Below are 21809 nucleotides of genomic sequence, written 5' to 3'. Positions count from 1 at the left end.
TTGCTCTCCTCCAGGCCTGAGCATAGAGAGCCTGAGGCCACCGCCCCTCTCCACAGCCCCCTTTGGAGCCCACGGTGAGCCAGAGAATGAAGAGAACAAACTGGAAGGAAAATCAGACTCTTTGGCAGGAGCTCAGAACAGCTTCGGAGAAGGCAATGGCACCCCACTCCAGTACTCTTGCCTGGAAAATCCCATGGATGGAGGAGCCTGGTAGCCTGCAGTCCATGGGGTCGCTAAGAGTCAGACACGACTGAGCAACTTCACTTTCAATTTTCACTTTCATGCACTGGAGAAGGAAATGGCAACCCACTCCAGTGTTCTTGCCTGGAAAATCCCAGGGACGGGGGAGCCTGGTGGGCTGCCATCTATGGGGTCGCACAGAGTCGGACACGACTGAAGCGACTTAGCAGCAGCAGCAGCAGCAGAACAGCTTTGAGCCCAAAGTGCTTAAGGCTGGACTGCGGGCAGAAGAGTGCAGTGCTGCCCTGGGCTGGGACTGGCCGGAGGAGAGTCCCAGGGGCCACGACGGACAAGAAGCTAAGGGGTGGGTTGCCCAACAAACAGAGACCCTTGGGTGAGCCCTCAGCGTGTGCCAAGACCCTCCCCCTAAACCTTAAGGGGCCATGTTCATGCCCGGAGGGAAAAGTCAAGGAGCCCTTAGGAGAAGAGATGGCAAATCAGAGACTGCTGGCCAGGAAGGGAGCCTGGGAACTCCTGGGCCAGTGGGCCTCAGCCCACTGCACGTGGAGCCCATGGAGCTCCAGCTAACAGTGCTGGGTCCAGCCCAGGGGTTCTGACCCGCTGGTCCAGGATGGGGCCCTGACCACTGGTCTTTTTCAGGAACTCCCTGGTTGATTCAAATTGCAGCCCGGGTTGACAACCTGCTCTGGACACTGTCATTATGCCGATAGCTCCACTGACAATAGCATGTCCAGGCAGACATCACCCTCATCACTTCAAGAACATAGCTCCTCTGGCAGCCCTAGTAGGTGCAGCTGGGGTCTCTGTATCCGAGCCCTCCACATCTGAGAACACAACCAACTGTTGAATGTGGGCCCTATGGATCCGGAGGGTCTGCTGTGCTGTGCCATTTTATACTTGCAGGGGCGTGAACATCTGCAAGGCAGGTGGGGTCCTAGAAACAGCGCTCCGTGGACACCAAGGAACGAGGGACAGCTGTATGGAGGAGCCCAAGGCTTTGAAGGGTTATGGGGCTTCCTCCACGTTAAAGAGCTAATAATGGAGCAGGAACCCAAACCCTTATCAGTCTAACACCAAATCCTTCGCTCTTCAACTGTCTCTACCCTAAGGAAATGCTCTTTGCCACCACCACCCGCCCCCAGCCCCGTGCCCACCCTCTGCCCAGCAGGCGGCAGCCAGGGAGACTGGCCGGGGTTTCTTCCAGCTCATGGGCATCTCATTGTGTTCTGAGCTGTTAGGTTACTCCGTGCTTCCAGGGCAGTTCAGTTGCCACAGGGCTCGCTCCCCAAGGAGTTAGCAGGTGAGCTGCCATGGAGGAGATGCTGCTGGGGGCCACCCACCTATACCGGCAGTTTTAGGTTGGTGAAGCCCCTCATCTCCCTCCAACATCTGGGTGTGAAGACAGGATTCCCTCCCATCAGAGGCCCATTCTGAAAGCTGGGTTGTGATGAGAATGTATCACCCCAGCGGCCCATGGGCAGGGCTTCCTCTTTCTCAAGCACACCTTCTCCTTCAGAGCCTCAGGGGAGAGGCAGGGAGCCTCAGGGCCTGGGGCCAGCAGACCTGGTTTCTCTAACCTTCAGAAGGTTCTCGACCTCTGCGAACCTCGGCACTTTCCTCTATAAAATGGGAGGTCATTGTCCTGATTTATTAAGCACTTGTGCCAGACAGTGTTCCAGACTGTCCATGAATTATCTCGTTTCATCTCACGTTTCCTCTGATGTGAGCACTATAACCCTTACCATCAAATGGGCCTCATAGGTAAATCCATCTCACTGGGTGTTCTGAGGGTTAAATTAGTTATAGACCATAAGCGCATAAACCAGTACCTAGCACCTAGATCACCATCCCAATATTTGTTGCAGGATCAGACGGTAAACAATCTATCTGCAATGCAGGAGAACCCAGGTTTGATTCCTGGGTCAGGAAGATCCCCTGGAGAAGGGAATGGGAACCCACTCCAGTATTCTTGTCTAGAGAATCCCATGGACAGAGGAGCCTGGTAAGCTCCATGGGGAGGAACAAAGGGTGATGCTCCCCAGCATAGCCAGGGCCACTTCCTGGGAAGTTTTCAGAGCCTCAAGCGGCCCAGCAAGAGCCCTTCGGCTAAAACCGCATGACCCTGGATTTGCTGACCACACATGGGTCTGGAGAAACACAGAGTTCAGTGAGTCCCAAAGCAAATCCAGGGACGCAGTCAAGCCAAGCAGAGAACCCGGGGCTGGGTAAATTCTCAGGGACATCTGGGTATGACCTGCAGCCCCGAGGGCCCCCTTAACAAAGCCAGCACTGTGTCCAGAAAGGAAAACCTATTGAGGGCTCTCGTGGCTGCTTTCTCTGTGGGGAGAGATACAGATCGCCTCTGTTGCCAGGCAAAGACATTCCCATGGCAGGGTAAAAAAAGAAAAGTTAATTCAGGCCCGGGTGGCAGCAGCGGAGACGGGGAAGCATGAGAACAAGGAGGGGCTGGCGGGCAGAGCACCCACTGTGAGCCAGGTGCTCTTCTGTGCCCCTTCCCTGAATTATTCCACTCAGTCAGTCCTAGAAGTGCTGCAGGATGGCTGAGTTATTTCAGTTTTGCAGGTGAGCAAATGGAGATGGAGACTGCCCCCATTCAGGGCCAAATACAAATATTTAGAGGCCCAAAGAGCAGAGAAGGTTTGGGTGTCTCCCCGACCTGCCATCCAATGTAAAAGAAATAAAATGGATATAAGGAAGACAAATACAATTCTGGTTTTCCCCATGAGGACTATTTTTCCTAAGCAAACTGTTTCCTAAGATCATCTCCCTCATTTTCCAGTGTCCTTCTTGGCTGGCAATCTAAGCATGTGGCTTGTTTTACTGGCACCTGAGCACTCAGGGTGAGGCGTAGCCAAGAATCAACCTAGTCTGCTTCTGGGGCCCCTGCCTCTGCAACGGTGGGGCCAACCCTCCCTGCTGTTGGGACAGCACCCAGGGCGGGGAACAGAGGGACCGGGGCCACCAGGAATGTTGCCTGAGGCCGTGGCTGTGCTGGACCCGATGCCTCAGCTCAGTTAGGGAATGCGCCTTGATGGGTGGCTGCTTGCCTGCAGATGTGACCTTGGACAAGTCCCTCCAGAGCCCACTGCCTCAGTTTCCCCAGTTTTTATAAAATGGGGCTAATCCTGGGTTTCTTACTAGCTCAGGGGGGCAGAGTGAAGGTTTTGCAAAGACACACATGAGTTTTGGAAAAGCAATGGCTACACCAGACATGGGCTCACATCGGCACAGATAATAATTAGAGAAAACACATGTCTGTAAGTACCCAGTGCATTTCTACCTGGACGGACTCCAAACCCAGGGTCCTCGCACCTCCGTGAAAATCCACATAGGTCTTAATTTGCATATCTTGAGGTGGACACTAAAGGCACACATCACTTTCTGCCTTGTGTCACAAGTATTTGTGTTAGGTTAGTTAGTGTTAGTTGCTCAGTTGTGTCCAACTCTTTTTGACCCCATGGACTGTAGTCCACCAGGCTCCTCTTTCTATGGAATTCTCCAGGCAAGAATATCGGAGTGGGTTGCCATTCTCTTCTCCAGGGGATCTTCCTGACCCAGGGATCAAACCCAGGTCTCCTGCATTACAGGCAGATTCTTTATTGTCTGAGCCATCAGGGAACCCTATTTGCATTATATATCTGTATCTTTGGTCTCTCTAAACGTTGTGTACTTCAGCTTTAAAATGGGGTCAAGACAATACTACTTGTCCGGTTGGCCTCACAGGGTTTCAGGGAGACTGTAAATCACTCCAAAGACACAAAGCGAGGTAAGAGATGGGTGACTCAATGGCCGAGTTGAGGTCTGAGTCAGCTCTTTGCTTTATGGAGTGGTCACCACTGTCCCTGGTTCACAGAAATGTCTACCAGGGGACAAAGTGACCCAAGCGCAAAGGAGACCAGTAGCCAGACCAGTAGCCAGACCTCCTACTAGCCTTGCCTTGCCTAACCACCCCTGACACAGGCTGGCCTAAATAACCCTAGGAGGTAGCTGACATTATTCGCATGTTAGTGATAAGGACACTGAGGTTCAGAAAGCTTAGATCCTTCTTAACAAAGTCTCCTGGCTGGAATGGGTGGAGCCTGGGTTCTGCTGAGCTTCCCATGTTCTTCCTGTGGCTGCATTGTCCTGTCAGTGGAATGGGATGAGCTCTTCCCCAGAGGTCCTTCTCCCAGTCCTGTTTCTCCTGATGACCTCCATACCTGACTCTCAGTTCAGTCCCGTTCAGTCAGTCATGTCCGACTCTTTGTAACTTCATGGACTGCAGCATGCCAGGCTTCCCTGTCCATCACCAACTCCTGGAGCTCACTTGAACTCACGTCCATCGAGTTGGTGATGCCATCCAACCATCTCATCCTCTGTCGTCCCCTTCTTCTCCTGCTTCAATCTTTCCCAGTATCAGGGTCTTTTCCAATGAGTCCATTCTTCACATCAGGTGGCCAAAGTATTGGAGCTTCAGCTTCAGCATCAGTCCTTCCAATGAATATTCAGGACTGATTTCCTTTAGGATGGACTGGTTTGACCTCCTTGCAGTCCAAAGGACTCTCAAGGGTCTTCTCCAACACCAAAGTTCAAAAGCATCAGTTCTTCAGTGCTCAGCTTTCTTTATAGTCCGACTCTAGCATCCATACATGACTACTGGAAAAACCATAGCTTTGACTAGATGGATCTTTGTTGGCAAAGTGATGTCTCTGATTTTTAATATGCTGTCTAGGTTGGTCATAGCTTTTCTTCCAAGGAGCAAGCATCTGTTAATTTCATGCCTGCAGTCACCACCTGCAGTGATTTTGGAGCCCAAGAAAAAAAAGCCTGTCACTATTTCCATTGTTTCCCCATCTATTTGCCATTAAGTGACGGGACCGGATGCCATGATCTTCGTTTTCTGAATGTTGAGCTTTAAGCCAACTTTTTCACTCTCCTCTATGACTTTCATCAAGAGGCTCTTTAGTTCCTCGTCACTTTCTGCCATAAGGGTGGTGTCATCTGCATATCTGAGGTTATTGATATTTCTCCCGGCAATCTTGGTTCCAGCTTGTGCCTGACTCTCAAGACAAATCTTAAGCCAGACATCAGGAGGTAGACCAATGCTCTGTCCTCTCTCCCTTGAGTAACACTCAGGCCTTTGTAAGAGGCAGGCAGATGTCTACCTAGTCACACTTATGGACTAGCAGATCAGATCCCTGACAGGAAAAGGATGTCCATGGACCTCGGATGGGTGACAGGAGTGAGGAGCTGCCGAGGCTGTGGCTAGCAGGAGCCTGGCAGAGGACAGTGGGTCTACTGGAATGGAAAGGGGCCCTTCACTAGCCCTTCAGCTTATTAGAGAATCATCCTTTCTTGGGGTGATGCTGCTACGAGCCCTGGGCAGCAGAGATGCCAGAGAGGTGACGAGAGAGGGTACAACCACAGGTAAATGCTGAGTCACCTTTACAGGAGGATGCAAAGAACCCCCTGAAAAAGGGGGAGCGAAAGGACCAGCTGAGTAGCCACCCAGCCCCCTCCCCACCATGTGCCCATTCATACTGTAGAGGCTCAGTCATGCTACAGAAGGGCTGGGAGATGCTCAAGACCAGCTGAGCTCTCCCTATGGAGACACAGCCCACTCAGCTCCAGCAGCCCCAAGCCCCACACCCAAAGCCCCAGGCCCTCTACTACAGCATGACCACAGGCCAGCGAGGTCCTCTTTGAGGCCTTGGGATCCCGGGCCTTATAGCCCCTGGGGCAGCCAGCCATTCATCTCTGTGACCAGGGGGCCAAACGGTGCAAAGGAGGAGGGACTTGAGATTGCAGGCCAGAGTGAGGAAGAATGAAGAGAGAAAAACAGCAGAGGTGGGAGGAGAGGCTGCCAGGCCAGAAGGACACAGAGCTACTGTACTAGGAAGAGGCAGCCTGTGTTGGAGGAAACAGCCACCCGGCCAATTTATTGTTTATTTTATTACCCTGGGTTGCTGGGCCTTAGGCCAGTGAAGTTGTTTCAGGCAGAGATCATAGCACATTAATTAGTTATTAGAAGCATGTTCTTTTCTGCATGTTCTTCCTGAGACAAGAAATAGACCCTGAGGCAAGGAAATGTAACTGAAAGGAGATGGACGCTAGGAGACAGAAGGCCAAGGGCCAGGGCAGATGAAGAGGCAAGTCTTTATTTCCAAGGGAAGGGTCCCTCTCAGGTTCAGGCTGGAATACAAGATGTGAATGGCCGCACTCAAGGCAAGAAGCGGGGAGGGGAGAGGCTGCACCTGTGAAGGCAGGCTGGATTCTGCACCCAGGCGCTCCTAGCCACCCCAAGTGGAACCTTCTCTGCTTTGGGGAAGGCGTGTGGTATCAACTGACTCTTTTAAAAAGCAACTTAAAAATGTGATTCTTACTACCAAGATTAAAAAATCAGAAAAAATTAAACAAACAAACCAAAACTCTGTACAACCTTTGGCCTAGTGATTTCACTTCTGGGAATCTCTGAAAAAACAGCCTAATATGTGGAAAAGTATTATACATAGAGATAGATTGATCCTACAATAATAGCACAAAATAAAATTAGAAACAACTTCAAATATTCAAAAGAAGTAGATTGGTTAAATGAATAACTGCATATACATACAGTGAAATATCATGCAGCTCTTAAAAATAATGCTTACAGAGATTTAAAAATTTACTCGAGAAATGTTCATGCTATAAGTGAAATAAATCCACATACAAAATTACATTATGGCATGATCTCAACTGTGTTATAAAATAGCTAAAAATACTGGAAATATGTATTATATGTGTTATATAATATGTATATATACACATATACATATATTATATACATACATCATATATATGCGCTAAGTCACTTCAATTGTATCCAACTCTTTGCCACCCCACAGACTGTAGCCCACCAGGCTTCTCTGTCCATGGGAATTTCCCAGTCAAGAATAGTGGAATGGGTTGCTATGTCCTCCTCCAGGGGATCTTCCCCACCCAGGGATCGAACCCGAGTCTCTTATGTCTCCTGCATTGGCAGGGCAATGGACATGAGTTTGAGTAAGCTCCAGGAGTTGGTGATGGACAGAGAAGCCAGGCATGCTGCAGTCCATGGGGTCACAAAGAGTTGGACACGACTGAGTGACTGAACCGAACTGAACTACATATAAAATATTTAAAATGGTTTCCCCTGAGTTGTAGGATGATGATGGGGCATTTTTTCGTCTTCCTCAAATTTACTCTTGTCTGCATTTTCCAATTTTTTAAAAAAATTACTGTTCAGTGGATTTAATGAGAAGAAAGGAAAATATGTAATTTGGTTTTGGAGGCCTTCCCTGTGCTGCCACCCCTCCTCCCCTGCTGGGATCTTCTCTCTAAAAGAGAGACAGCTTTTGATGCACGAGCTAAATTCGGTTACTGACATGAGTGGGGAGGGCGAATGCTTGTACTCAGCGGATAAGAAAAAGGAGGGCTCTGCCTCTCCCGGCCTTCCTGTCTCCCTCAGATAAGGAGTAATCTATAGCAATTCGGCTCTGCCACCTTTTTAGACCCAGTTAACAGCCAGCATGACTCAGGCAAAGCCAGGAGAGTGTCTCAGACAAGAGGCACTTAAACATGTCTGCTGTTCTGGGATCTTGCCCTCGGGGATGTTGGCTTCTCCCCACCTCCCCTCCCATTCTGCAATGTCTACTGGTAGCTCCTGTAGCAGAGACCCCCCGCACAAGGCCCCAGGGAGCCAGGCAGTAAGTGCTGGTGCCACAGGAAGGAGAAGTTCTAAACAACCTACTAAGAATTATAACCAAGGTGTGGCCAGAGGGCTGGGGAAGGCCATGTGATGGGCAGGAGCCATTTGTAAATGGCCTGTGCTTCCCATGGAGCCAGGTGGAAGATGTATGTTACAAAGGAAACCTTGCACAGAACCAGGAGGCTCTGAGGTGTCTTTGGCTGCAATGGGTGTTTAACAAAAAAAGGGAGATGGATTAGATCAGGGGTTTTTGCCCTAAGGTCCAAGGCTTGGACTCCCAAAATTATATGTAAATTTGAGATGTAGGTACTTTTTTGTAAAGACGAGTTCACAGACTTTATGAAAAGTTAAGAAGCAATGAATTAGATGGTTTGCAAGGGTCCTTGCAGTTCTAACAATATAAGACCTCCAAAAGCCAACAATCCCCCTGGGTACCCAACTTCAGAAATCACTCAGCCTCTCAAGCTGAGTGACTCCAAGGCTGTCCACCCCACAAGGAAAAACTCACCTGATGTTCAGACATGTCATGTTAATATGGTGTGTGCCCTGCTCCCGGCTTGTGTTAAAAGCTTAGCACTAAAATTTGAATCTAGAAAATCAGGAACTAGACTGTGAACTTTTCTGCTTTCCTCACCAAACAAAGCACAGTGCTTTGCATGTTGCAGGTCAATGAATGGAAACAAGAGCATCCCTGCTTTGAAACCTTCCATAGGAGATGAGCACCATTGACTGCGGGGGCGGAGGGGAACTGAACCCATCACCACTTTCTATGAGCCTGACTCTCAACACAGAGGGCCACTCAACACAGAGCACCCTCAACAGCTTTCAGACCTGTGAATGTGTGAATGAGGCCAAGGAAGATGGCCTGGCCTTGAAGGCTATGTGGCCTGAAGGCTGGAGAGAAGCCTGTCTTCTAAAGATATGAAAGGTCCTTATCGCTCTGGTGGACAATAAGTGGACTTCTCTTGAAGGCCAGGAGGACAGCTGACTTCCTGAGGATCCCTACAGCCCGAGGATTCTGTAATTCAAGGCGATGGATGACTCACCCTCAAAGTTATAGGCATTGAGCCAACCATCTCCTCCCATGCATCTAGGACCGCATTCCCAGGTCAGCCTCCCATCCTGTTATATGGCTTTGGACAACTCATTTAACCTCTCTACGCCTCAGTTATCTTGCCTGCCAAGTCAAGGAGCTGGATGAGACCGTGGCCAATATTCTGTCCACCTCCAAAAGACTTTAATATGATTACGGAGCCACGAAGATCAACAGGAAACAAAACAGCATTCTGCCTCTAGACACTGCTTGTCTCCAGTTGCCAAGAGATATTTGTAAAGAGCTCTGATTGGAAAAGGAAACTGATGAAAGAAGGACAAGCAGGCTCCCTGGCCCACTTCCTTGGCTGCAACTGTAAAGCCCCCGTGTGAGTGGCTGAAGCTTTTATAAGACAAGGGAAGTGGTCCTGATCATCAAGCGCATGTCCCTACAAGGAGAGGGTGTCAGACACCCCCACCAGCCTAATTTGTGACCAGGATAGGTCTCACTTGTGCCTCCTGGGTTTCAGTTTCACCATCCATAAAATGGGTAGCATAGGGATGGCTCTGAACTTTACACTTCATGGGCTGAGTGCAGAGGAGAGGTGCTAGGTAGGATGGAGTAAGGGACCATCCAATGAAATTACAGGGTAAGCTTTGGACAACCCCCACACAAGGATTTCTTCAGAGATTTCAAGTGAAGACTTATCTCTTGTCCCCAGGAGGGACATCGGGAGTGAGCAGAGGGTCTAACGCTGGGCAGCTGGGTGGGCTGCTGGGGGACCCTGGCTGGCTCACCTGATGAAGGTGGTCTTCCCGGTGGAGTACTGGCCCACCAGCAGCACCATGGGCTTGTTGTCGAAATCGGCATCCTCCAGGGCAGGAGAGTGAAACTCGTGGAAGCGATAGTGCTCTTCCAGTGGCAGCAGCTTGGTCCTGTACAGTTTCTTGAGCCCATCGCTCACGGTCTGGAAGACCTCGGGGTCCTTCCTCCGGCGGTCGTCGGAGCGCAGCCAGCTGAACATCGCGGCCACCGCTCGCCTGCTCGCCCCCGGTGCGCAGTCCCAGCAGGAGGGCGTGGAGTCGGCGACCCCGGGTCCTTGGGGAAGGTGTCCCGCAGGGAGGGCCCGCCGGGTTCCCAACCGCGCCGCCGCCTCACCGGAGCGCCGGGCTCAGCCGCACCATGGCCAGGACTCAGGGCTCGGGGGTCCCCGGGTCGACGGCGTGGGACCGCGAACGCGCTCTTCCCCTCCTCCCAGGACCAAGCTCAGCCCCGGCTTCATCCAGCAACCAAGGCCGGAGAGAGGAAAAATATCTGGGTTGGGCGGGAGAGCTGCGATTTTGGGAAAAAAGTCAAACCTGCAATTAAAATGTCAGATGCCCGGTCCCCCGGTCTCCCCCAGCTCTCTCCCACTTTGGCTCGGGTGCAGTTAAGGGATGCTTCGAATCTGCTCCCGCCCGCCCCGGAGCCTCAGAGGAGGCGGCGGCGCTGCCCAGCCCGCGGACAGCTCAGCATCTGCAGCCACAGCCCGCAGCCCCAAGCTCGGGTTTAAATGCCAGCCGTGCAGGAAGCCGGCTCGCGGAGGAAGTCCCCGAGTACTGGCAAGACTGGCGCTGCCCTGCGGCCCCGGCGGGGAGAAGCTGAGCAGGGCGCCGCCATGTTTGTGGGCAGTGGCCCCACTGGGGACCCGCGACCGCTCGCTGCATGGGAAGGAAGGGATGCTGAGCTCTGTGGGAACGCTCTAGTATTTCATTCCTGGCCTCTGGAGGTTTGATTTGGGAACAGCGCCCTCTCAGGGACAGCTGCGAAGACAGAGTTGACCTGCTTCACACTCTCCCTGCTCTTTAAATATAGGCTTTCCTTTAGTTTCTGAGTTCAGTTCCTTAGGATGACAGGTTCTCTATTGTTAGGTAGTATTTTTCTTGGCGCATGGAAAGAAGAGTCCAATATTAGCTTGCCCCAAATGACCAACCCTATCACTACACAAACTTTTCGCTAGATCTAGGTGAAGTTAAACTATTCTCATTCATTCATTTGTTCATTCCTTCCAATAAAATCAAACAAAATAAGCAAAACGTCCACAAGTATTAAGCCAGTATTACGGCACGATTTTGGTGACTGTGGTTACAAATTTGATCACCAAAACAAGCACATAGAGTCTCTGTCTTCCAGGAACTCCAGCCAGGCCGGGTTTTAAGAGGAGATAGGAACAGAAGGCCTGGGTGCATAGCAGCAGGAGGCATCCTTTTTGTCTGGATAATTTGAGGAAGGCGTCACAGAAAGCTTAACTGTGAGCTGGATCTTAAACGATGAACCCACAGAGAAGAAGGGGGACATTCCAGGCTGAGTAAAGGGCACTTGCAAAGGTAGGAGAACATGGAAGAACTTGGTGGGGTGAAGGCAGAGTCAACAGTTTGCTGCCAAGAGTATGGAATTCAGGAGGACGGGAGGGAGTGACTGAGGCCAGGCAGAAAAGGTTTTACAGAAACAGGAATCACAGAGGGAATAAGGAATCAATAATAATGTTATTATTAATCATGGTTAACATGGACCAAATGCTCACCATGTGCAGGGGCCTGGGCTAAGTTCCCAGCAAGTATTGTTTCATTTAACCTTCGTAGCCTCCCTGGTGGCTCAGATGGTAAAGAATCTGCCTGCAATGCAGGAGACCTGGGTTTGATCCCTGGGTTGGGAAGATCCCCTGGAGGAGGGCATGGCGACCCACTCCAGTATTCTTGCCTGGAGAATCCCCATGGACAAAGGAGCTGACATGACTGAATGTCTAAGCATAGCACACAGCAGCTCTATAGGGCAGATCACGTCCCCAGTTTTATGCCAAGGAGAAGCGGATGAGAACAGCTGGCCAGGCAGGTGTAGGCAAAAAGGGGTGCATTGTCTGCAGGGAATTTAAACACAATAATAAAACCAACTCAAAGTTGATCTGCTTTATATTTGCACCAGTGACAAAACACCCCCTGCTGCCAGGGCAGATGGCTTCCACATACTCCTCTCCACCGATGAGGAAACAGAGTGGGCTCAGGGGCCAGGTGGGACTGCTAATGTGGGTAGCGGTGCAGGGGAGGGACTGGAGAAACAAGAGAGGCTGGAGGCCAAAAGACTGACTCGGAAACTATTCAGAAATTCAGGAGTTGGAGTAATTGGGATAGAGAAAAGATTATATTTAGGAGATTTTTTTTTTTTTTAATGGCATAGAATTGACAGATCTTGGTAAGCAGTACTATGGGTAAGGCAGAGTCTAGGATAATTCTGAATTTCCTACTGTTGGGGGCGAGGTTATGGCAACCCACTCCAGTGTTCTTGCCTGGAAAATCCCAGGGGCGGGGAAGTCTGGTGGGCTGCTGTCTATGGGGTCGCACAGAGACGGACACGACTGAAGTGACTTGGTGGCGGCGGCAGCGGTGGTGGGGGCAAGGTGGTTGGAGACACTATTCCACCAGTTTGGAGTCAGGAAGAGAGCAGACTTGGCATTTAAAGTCTGAAATGTGCTCAAGGTGCCTGTGGGAACTCCAAGGGCAGGAGCGAGGCAAGGTACAGAGATTCGGGTGGGGATCCTCAGAGGTGGGTGCTGGCTTGCATCTCCTTGGTTACAGTTCAGATCTCTTGATCCCCAGAGCTGATCTCCTCTTTCTGAGCTTTCTGCACCTTGATTGAGAAACCACTCAGATGAATATTTCACCCTTGGTGTTACTTTAGCACTGCCATGTGAGCGTACAAGGCAACTTTCAAAATTTTTAACAACTCACGTGGCATAGGAATGGAGCAATCAGAACACTCGTCTATCTTTCCAGTGAAGCAGGGCCTAAGGCCCCCCGCCCCTTTTGGGTAGAGATACAAAAAAGAGTGAAAGCATATTACAATAATAAGACCCACAAACAGCATTCAAAATATACAATTAATGCCTGTCTTAATAAGAAAAAATTCCAATAGAAAGAATTAGCGGAAGACTCAAAAATTCCTTTTATAAAAAGAGACTACAAGACTGTCCTATAAATATGTTAAACCACATTAGTAGTGTTTGGGTGATGGGAAGGTCTGGGTCTGTCCATGGAGAGAGGCCAGGATGGCCAGGGTGCCAGCAGGGAAGTCAGGGGGTTCCTTTATTGGAAATATTTCAATATTTTAGTAACTAGTACAACCATGATATTGTGTACAACTCAACATCATCCTGAATACCTAATTTACTCAGTATACATGGATACATGTTACTCTAGCTCTTGGTGGTAAAGAGTTGGTGAAGGTCTTTGGGACACTACGGACTTTAGCCCGCCAGGGTCCTATGTCCATAGCATTCTCCAGGCAAGAATATTGGAGTGGATTGCTGTGCCCACCTCCAGGTGATCTTCCTGACCCAGGGATTGAACCTGCATCTCTTATGTCTCTTGCATTGGTGGGCTCTTTACCACTAGCACTCCTGGGAAGCCCTAAGAGTTGGGAAATATATCTTTTAAAAAAAGAACCAAGTAATAATGCAGCATGTCTATATACTAGCAATAAAGAGTTACAAAGGAGAGCTTTTTAAAAAGCTACGAAAAAAAAAAAAATACCCTAGGGATAAATCTGACAAAAGATGTGCAAGACTGTTAAATGAAAAATGATAAAAATCAATGGGAAGACATGAAAGAAGTTCTAAATAAATGGGAGAGATGTACTATGTTCAATTATGAAAAGATTTCGTGTAAGAAAGATGTGAATTCCTTACAGCATAATTGCTAGATTCAATAATTGATAGAATTTAAACTAAAATCTGAACAGGGTTTTTCATGGAAATTAACAAGGTGATTCTAAAATGTATATAAGACAGTAAATAGTCCAAGAATAAGGTATTCCAGAAGAAGAATGAAGAAGAGAGGCAAGTATAAGGGTAGAAGGAGGAGGAGGGGAGAAAAAGGAGGAACACAGCAACAACGGCAATAGCAACAGTTAGAGGAGGGAACTTGCCCTAGTAGGTGTCATTATCAAGTTGCAGTGGTTAAGGTGCTGAGGTTTTAGCATAGAGATAGACCAAGAGAAGACTGACCCAGTAAAATAGCCGGCAAATGGAAACCTGATATATACAGAAGTTGCAGTAGAGAATGCATTTATAAAGTCAAGAAGAATTCCTTCAGTAAGACACCAAAATCACCGCACATGGTGATTGCAGCCGTGAAATTAAAAGACACGTGCACCTTGGAAGAAAAGCTATGACCAACCTAGACAGCATTAAAAAGCAGAGACATTACTTTGCCAACAAAGGTCCATCTAGTCAAAGCTATGGTTTTTCCAGTAGTCATGTATGGATGTGAGAGTTGGACCATAAAGAAAGCTGAGCTCAGAAGAATTGATGCTTTTGATTTGTGGTGTTGGAGAAGACTCTTGAGAGTCCCTTGGACTGCAAGGAGATCCAACCAGTCAATCCTAAAGGAAATCAGTCCTGAATATTCATTGAAGGGACTGAAGCTATAACTAGACCTCCAATACTTTGGCTACCTGACGTGAAGAACTGACTCATTTGAAAGACCCTGATGCTGGGAAAGAGTGAAGGCAGGAGGAGAAGGGGATGACAGAGGATGAGATGGTTGGATGGCATCATCGACTTGATGGACATGGTCAGGCAGCAAGCCAGGCTTTCTTCCTCTCCTTCGAATACCCTGGATCAGCCGGGGCTGGTCCCCGGCAGACATGAGTTTGAGCAAGCTCCGGGAGTTGGTGATGGACAGAGAGGCCTGACGTGCTGCAGTCCATGGGGTTGCAAAGAGTCAGACATGACTGAGCGACTGAACTGAACTGAAGACATCAAAGTGCATATTGCAAATGAGATTAATACATTTGGTAGTAGTAAACTTAAGTCACTATTATTCAACTGACGATACAAAACAGAATGTGAAGATATTTGCAATACATGAAGTCAACCAAAGAACATTCAAAATATACAATTAATGCTTGTGCATTAGAAGAAAAAGACAAACATTCCAACAGAAAAAAATATATTAACAAAAGACACAAAGATTTCTTTTACAAAAAAGACTATGTGACTCCTACCCTATAAAAGTAAGAAAAGATGTTGAACCTTATTAGTAGTTAGAAAAATGCCAAACCACAATTGGACAGCACTTCAACACACCAAAATGGACAAAAACCACACACTGGATGATACTGAGTGGTGATGAGAATGTGGAGCGATGGGAACTCTCGCTCATCACTGGTGGATGTGTAGACTGGCATAAATGCCTTAGGAAATGATTTGGCATTGCCTGGCGAAGCTCAGGGTGTATGTGTCCTCCGTTCGCTCTGCAATCCCACACCTACACTTTATCTAGAGAGACTCTTGTCCATGTGCAGGTGCATGGGGAGAGAATTATGTTGAGGGCAGCATTGTTTTTAACAGCAAAATATTATAAGCGATGAAATTTTCTTCACCAAGAAAGTGGACAAATTGTGCCATGTTTATATGATAAAATTAATTTCATACAGATTCTTTACCATCTGAGTCACCAGGGAAGCCCATAATAAAATAAATAGTATACAAATGAGAAAATGCGGGGACTGGGTCTGATGCCAAAACATAGCACTGAGTAAAGAAAACCCGAGGTAGTCTATGATGCGAAGCATATGAAATACCATGTCTCTTAAATTTTAAATCATGCAAAAAGCATTTCTTGTTGTTCATGATGCTCAGAAGTTTTTTAAAATGTAAGGGAATATGTATGTGGCTTTCCAGGCGGTACAAGTGGTAAAGAATCCATGTACCAAGAAAGGAAGAGAAATTGGGGATGGGTACACAGGTGTCTTCTACTCTATTTGCAGTGTTTTATTTCTTAAATTTGAAAATCAGTATTTGGCTGTGTATTTATCATTCCCCCTATTCTTTAAAAAAAATTCCTTGGGTACACAAAATTAGATTTTTTCCATAATTTTGATTGAAGACAAACTCCTTATACCTGGCTTTTTGGTTACATTTTTTCTTTTTTTGTTGAACACACTTTTAAATAACATAATAAACCCCTGGTGTACCCATCATCCAGTCTAAGAACTGGAAAAATTAGCAGTAATTTGCATGTATCTATGTGTTCCTCCATTATTCTGTGCCTGTCTCCTAGCTACCCCCAGAGCTAGACACTATGGAATTTATTCCCTTGGTTTTTAAATTAATATTATCATTAATAATAGCATATTGTTGAGGTTTCATGCTTTAGAACTTTGTAAAAAACATATCCTGCAGCACATAGTCCCCTGAAAGTTTATTATTTTCCTACTCAACATTTTGTCAGCATTTGCTCTCAGCCCCATCTGGCTCCTAGCTGCCTCCCTCCTACCATGTGCTGCTCCTGAACACCCCACCTGGCTCCTATATTCTGTTACCCCGAGGTTCCCAGGCAGTCAGCCCGCAGTCCCTGTCCCCCAGCATCCTCACTGATCTCAAGAAAGCGGCTTCACTCTTCCCGTTTCAGCTCCACTATGAGTAAGAGTGTATATTTAAGGTGAATGGAGACAATGCATGTCTACTGCTCAGCTGACTGCCTGATCCATTGACAGTGCTCAGGGTATATTGTTGGCTCTTAATATAATAATCTGTTATTTTTATTCATTTTGTGGGTACTGCCTTGTGTTCTAGACCTATTTAATAAGCCAATTTAATTTCGATATCAGTGAGTCACTTTTTTTGGTTCATTTGTATTGTAACTGAGGGTGACTCATGGGGTCCAAGAAATACAATTGCTAATAGTGGAATCTGTGGCATTTGCTATAGGCCCCTGAGGGTGGCACTATTCAACTGGGCTTTTGCCTTTTTTTCCTTTTTCTTTCCTTTCTCACCAAGACCACCAAAGTCGCGTTAGAAGTAGAGGGATGAGAGTATGGAAACTACATTGGGAACCTGGAATTAAAAAAAAATGTCCCTGGCTCTAACTTGGGGATGTTAGAGAAATCAGAGTGACAGTCCAAGTGCAGACCAGTGTCCACAACCCTAGAACCTGAGCCTCTACCAGCCTGGCCCCTCCCAGGGGTGTACACCTTAGTTTACTCATTTTGTTGCGCTCTGTTGAAGAGGAAAGTGCATCAGCTCAGACAATTCCTCTTATTGGGAATTAGGCTAAGCTGTTTAACTTCTTTTTATGACAGTATCCTCATGTGTGAAACCAGGTCTAAGAATGACTGCAGAATGCTGTTGTGGGGAAAAATTGACACAATGTAGGTTACGGACCTAATACAGTTTTATAATCTCTGTATAAATATCTATATATAGACATATATGGCACAATTATATACAAATACATATATAAGTATGTATAAACAGTAGTTTATGCTCAGTGAACAGTAGTTCACTTTCCCCTTGAATGAATGAAAACTGGCTGCATACAAAGAAAGGGAAGTCTAGAATAAAAATAAGGAGATGAGGAATTGTACTCAAGAAATTTATAAACAGAAAAGGAGACGAAGTAACAGGCTGAGTTCAGTTGTTCAGTTGTCCCTCAGCAGCTTGCCCCATTCGTACCTTTATTGCCACATGTAGTTAATTGCTAAGACAGTCATATACAGCAGCTCTCATGGGCGGAAAGATAGTTTCATTCCTAGGTATACCAGGCAGGAGCTCACCTGAAAAGTCCAACATCACAAGGAGGAAAGCCCACACTGTGGGAGGCCGCGGATGTCTGGCTTTATTAAAATGTCTGCTTGATGAGCCCCTACAGCTCAGTTTTCTCTCTGAGAACCTCATCTCCCAAAGGCAAGACATTTGTAACTTACAAGGTATGAGCTGTAATTAGAAAACCTCATCACCTTCATCATCAGTCTCTGTTTTCATAACACTTGTGTTTCTAGAGGGTGGGCATTGCCCTCGTAGCATCTGGCCCTCACAGCAATGCTGAAAGTGAAGACAGGAATGTTTCCTAGAGAGGCACGCTCATGCACAGAGAGGTTGAAAGCGTTGCCCATGCAGGCATCCTCTGTGGAGCTATCTAACATCCTACTTCCTTTCTCCTTGACCCACAAAAGATGTGGGGCAGCCTACCCAAGTCTCCTGAATCCTGAAAAGTAATCCAACATTTGAGGCATTAGATGGAAGGGGAAGGGGGCAAGTAGAGGGTGCAGGGATCATGTTGGGTGGAGGTGAACTCATCCAGTGCTCCTTAGAGGTGAGCAGCATGTGCAGCTCTGAGCTTCTTGATGAAAGCAAAACCAGAAACCAGTTCTCGGTTCCAAGCCCAGAGACATTAATCTGTCCCTGCAGGTAGTATCTTGATTGCACCATCCAACCAAACAACCCCTCTTGGGTCATAAAAGTGACAAAGCAGTGAAACGACACAAGTACAGGAATTCAGAGGGACCCTGGAACCAGTACAAGTCCCGAGCAGCTTTCCTAGGTGGTAAATTTTGCCTGTCTCCCTATGAGGGGAGGAAGAGGAAGCTCCTTGAGGAAGGCTGAGTTCTCATCTCTCTTAAACTCTAAATCAGGGGCTCCAAATTTGACTCATTGTGGAAGTGGCGCTTGATGAACAGAGAGGCTGGAAATGGGAGTTGCCTGCAGTTGGCCCATGAATGTAAAACAATAAGGCTATGACCATCACAGAAAGAACCAGCAGAAGGAACCTGATAAAGGCAGTAGATAGGAGTGGGCATTATTTAAAAATACAAAAACAGACAGTAGTGGACGTTAGAGCCTGCTCCAGTCTTTAAAAATCTGCTACTTAGCAACTGCTGTCTCAATTTTTCTCTATTTAAAAATTGTGTCTATTTTTATTTTAGTTAGTTTGTGTTTTGCTTATAAAATTATTTTTTTACTTATTGAAGTTGAAAATTGTTTTCTAGGAAAAGCTATTGGTTTTATTCTTTATGATTTCTTCTATTACTACATTAAACTTAGAGTTCTCCTGCTTAGGAATTTGAATTTTTCTCAAAATTATTCTGTAGTTTGAAAATTTTATATGTAACTTTAAAATTCATTATCAGATGTTTTGTTTTGGTATAAAGTTGTGGGATGGTGATGTATTCAAAATTATTTCCAGATTCTTTACAGTTCTCTGTTAAATAGTCTCCTGTTCTCTTTTGGTTTGCCAAGTCTTCATAAAGATACATCGTTATAAATTATTGGATAATTAAAGCCTTATTTCAGAGTTATCCTGTTTCAGTGAGCTATGTGTCTTTTTTTAGTAACATGCCACCTAAATTACTGTGATCATATGATACATCTTAATGTCTGGTATGACTATGCACTCTCCCTTACTAAATCGTTGTAACAATTTCTGAGTTTCACTTTCTTCTTGTCTTTGCTGTCTTCCCCCTCCTCTTCCTCTCATTCTTTTGTTCCTTCTAATTGAAAAGTAATTATGAAATTTGGGGTAACTTAGTTTCCATCTCATTTATGTTGATAGATATTTACTTATCCTTTACTTTTTCCCCAGTCAACATTATACCATGCATGTTTCACATATCCCAGGAAACTACTCGAATAATTAAATTGGGATGAAGGCTTATAATCAACACTATGGAGATTCCATAATTTAATTAACCACACTTCAATTGTGAGCATGTAAGTCATTGGCAGAAATAATTGCCAGCATTAATGAAAGCTCTATTTCAGAGTTATCTATTGTGTTTCACTGAAAGATGTACACCTTTGTACATAGTTCTTCATCTACAGTTTTATTTACTTAAAATATATTTTATAAATGGAACCATTGGGAACATTATTAATTCTTTTGATACTTAGACCAAATTGCTTTTCAGAAGAGGTACAACAATTTGTATCTCTATTGCAATGATGTTAGAGTTCCTATGATTTTTCCCCCTCTAACACTGTATGTTATCATTTAAATGAATTCACCAATCTCAAAGTAGAACATAGTTCATTTTAAAAAAGGAGTGTATATATTATTATAAAAAAGTTTGAAATTTTTATTTGTTTATAAGCCATTTATATTTCTTCTGTGATTGTCTATTTTTGTTTGTCCTTCATTTTTCTAAAAATATTTAGTGTTTTTCTCGTTGTTTTGAAAATTGTTCCTTGTTTTCACAATAAGGACATTCATCTTCTGTCTCTGTGTTTATCCCTCCAGACTAAATTTAAAGATGTTTTGTCAATTACCTTCTCCTCGTCTCTGCCCTCCCCGACAAAACAAGATCATTGGGGTATTTTTTTTTTTAATCAGAGTCTCAATAAAACTATAAATTAATTTTTGGAGAATTAACATCTTAATATTTGAATTTTCAATCCAAGAATATGATACAAGTTTCCACTTACTGTTTTACATCTGTGTAAATTTTTTGTAGTTGCCCTCAAATAAGTAAAAATGTTTCCCTTAAGATTATTCTCAGTTATTTTATATTTTATTGTCACTATGAAAGTTATCTCTATTATGATAATTTCAAAATGCTTATTGCTGTATGAGCTTCCTTGGTGGCTTAGATGGTATAGTCCACTTGCAATGTAGGAGACCTGGGTTCAATCTCTGGATCAGGAAGATCTCCTGGAGAAGGGAATGGCAACCCACTCCAGTAGTCTTGCCTGGAGAATTTTGTGGACAAAGGAATCTAACAGGCTACGGTCCATGGCGTTGCAAAGAGTTGGACATGACTGACCAACTTACACACACACTTACTGCTATATATAGGAATGCCATTACTTTAAAAAGTGTCTTATGTATTTTTTTTTTTTTTTTTACTAAATGCTCATTTATACAGTACCTTTTAGTTTATTCTGTTTTCAAGTTAAGTGAGGATCAACTAGTGTTTTTCTTCGTTATTAATACCATTTAGGCTTATAATTATATTTCATATTTTGCCAGAAATTTTAAAACAATGTTGGGAATTTTAAAAAGAGACTTCTTGTTTTGTTCCTGATGTCAGTGCTATTCTTATAACTATCTGGATTCTTCTTTCTTTCATCTCCTTAGCTTTGGAATTGTGAACTCTTTCAACACTTATGCTTTTTTTTCTTGGTCAGATAAAAAATATTCTTGGCACCAGGCACGTAGCATCCTCTTAGATTTGACAGATACATGTGTTTTGTATATAGAGGACTTTATATACATAATTACATATTTGTGTTATGTACTCTGGGTGTTCTTTCTTAGAAGCCTGGGTAGATGGTGATGCTGTGAATAGAAACTGAGAGCACAGAAGGAGCAGTAGGTTTGGGGAGTGAAATCTACGATAGCCATAAGGATACTGAAGCTCAGTCTAGGATCTTCTCAGTGGGTTTTCCTTTTGTAGGATGAGACAGAACTCACATGTCTTAACATGTGACATGAGATTACATTGACAGCAAACTCAGTGTGAGTCAACACTAAAATGTAGCTGCCAAAAATAATTATAAGATTGAGCTGCATGAACACAAACACAGGAGATGAGAACTATCAATGCTGCCTGAAAGCCTGCTATAACGGTGGGCACTATGCTAGTTGTTCTTAGACAGATGGCTTACTTCATTTTCATGACAATACAACCTCATGATTCTCCCAGAGAGTGAGCAGAAACTTAGTACCTAGAACGATGCAGAGCAGGGCATGTGCCACAGTTTTTATAAGTGTAGGTAAACCAATTGATATACCCAGATGTGGTTTGATGTGGTATGGTTAATAGTAAGGGAAACAATCACTATGTAGCATTATGAATAATTTTAGGAACTGAGATTTTAAAAGTTGTATTTAGAGGACTATTCCCTGCGAGGGCAAAAAATATGAATATAGGACGAACCAGAAAGAATTAATCTACTACTGTGATATTACCCAGTTGCAAGATTTGGGTTACCGTCTGTATGCCAGTAATCTTAAACATTCCTGTCTCCGGTCTGAGCTTTCCCTGGATATGCTGTAGGCAGCTCACACTCAGGCCCAGGGGTTAAAAGTTTCCTAA

At 45.5% G+C, this 21809-nt stretch overlaps 1 protein-coding gene across 1 annotated transcript in view; it reads right to left on the bottom strand.

The window, feature by feature from the left end:
- Positions 1-10117, bottom strand: part of EHD3 (EH-domain containing 3) — a 29066-nt gene extending 18949 nt beyond the window's left edge. Inside the window, exon 1 of the mRNA XM_010845286.1 lies at positions 9758-10117. Within this exon, the coding sequence (XP_010843588.1) occupies positions 9758-9984 (227 nt within the window). The 5' untranslated portion in view covers positions 9985-10117. The remainder of the gene's footprint in view (positions 1-9757) is intronic.
- Positions 10118-21809: the final 11692 nt, after the last annotated feature.

This window comes from Bison bison, unplaced genomic scaffold (assembly GCF_000754665.1).
Source record: "Bison bison bison isolate TAMUID 2011002044 unplaced genomic scaffold, Bison_UMD1.0 scf7180017864215, whole genome shotgun sequence".
NCBI classification, from domain to species: Eukaryota; Metazoa; Chordata; class Mammalia; order Artiodactyla; family Bovidae; genus Bison; species Bison bison.
This window is presented reverse-complemented; position numbering and strand designations above follow the sequence as displayed.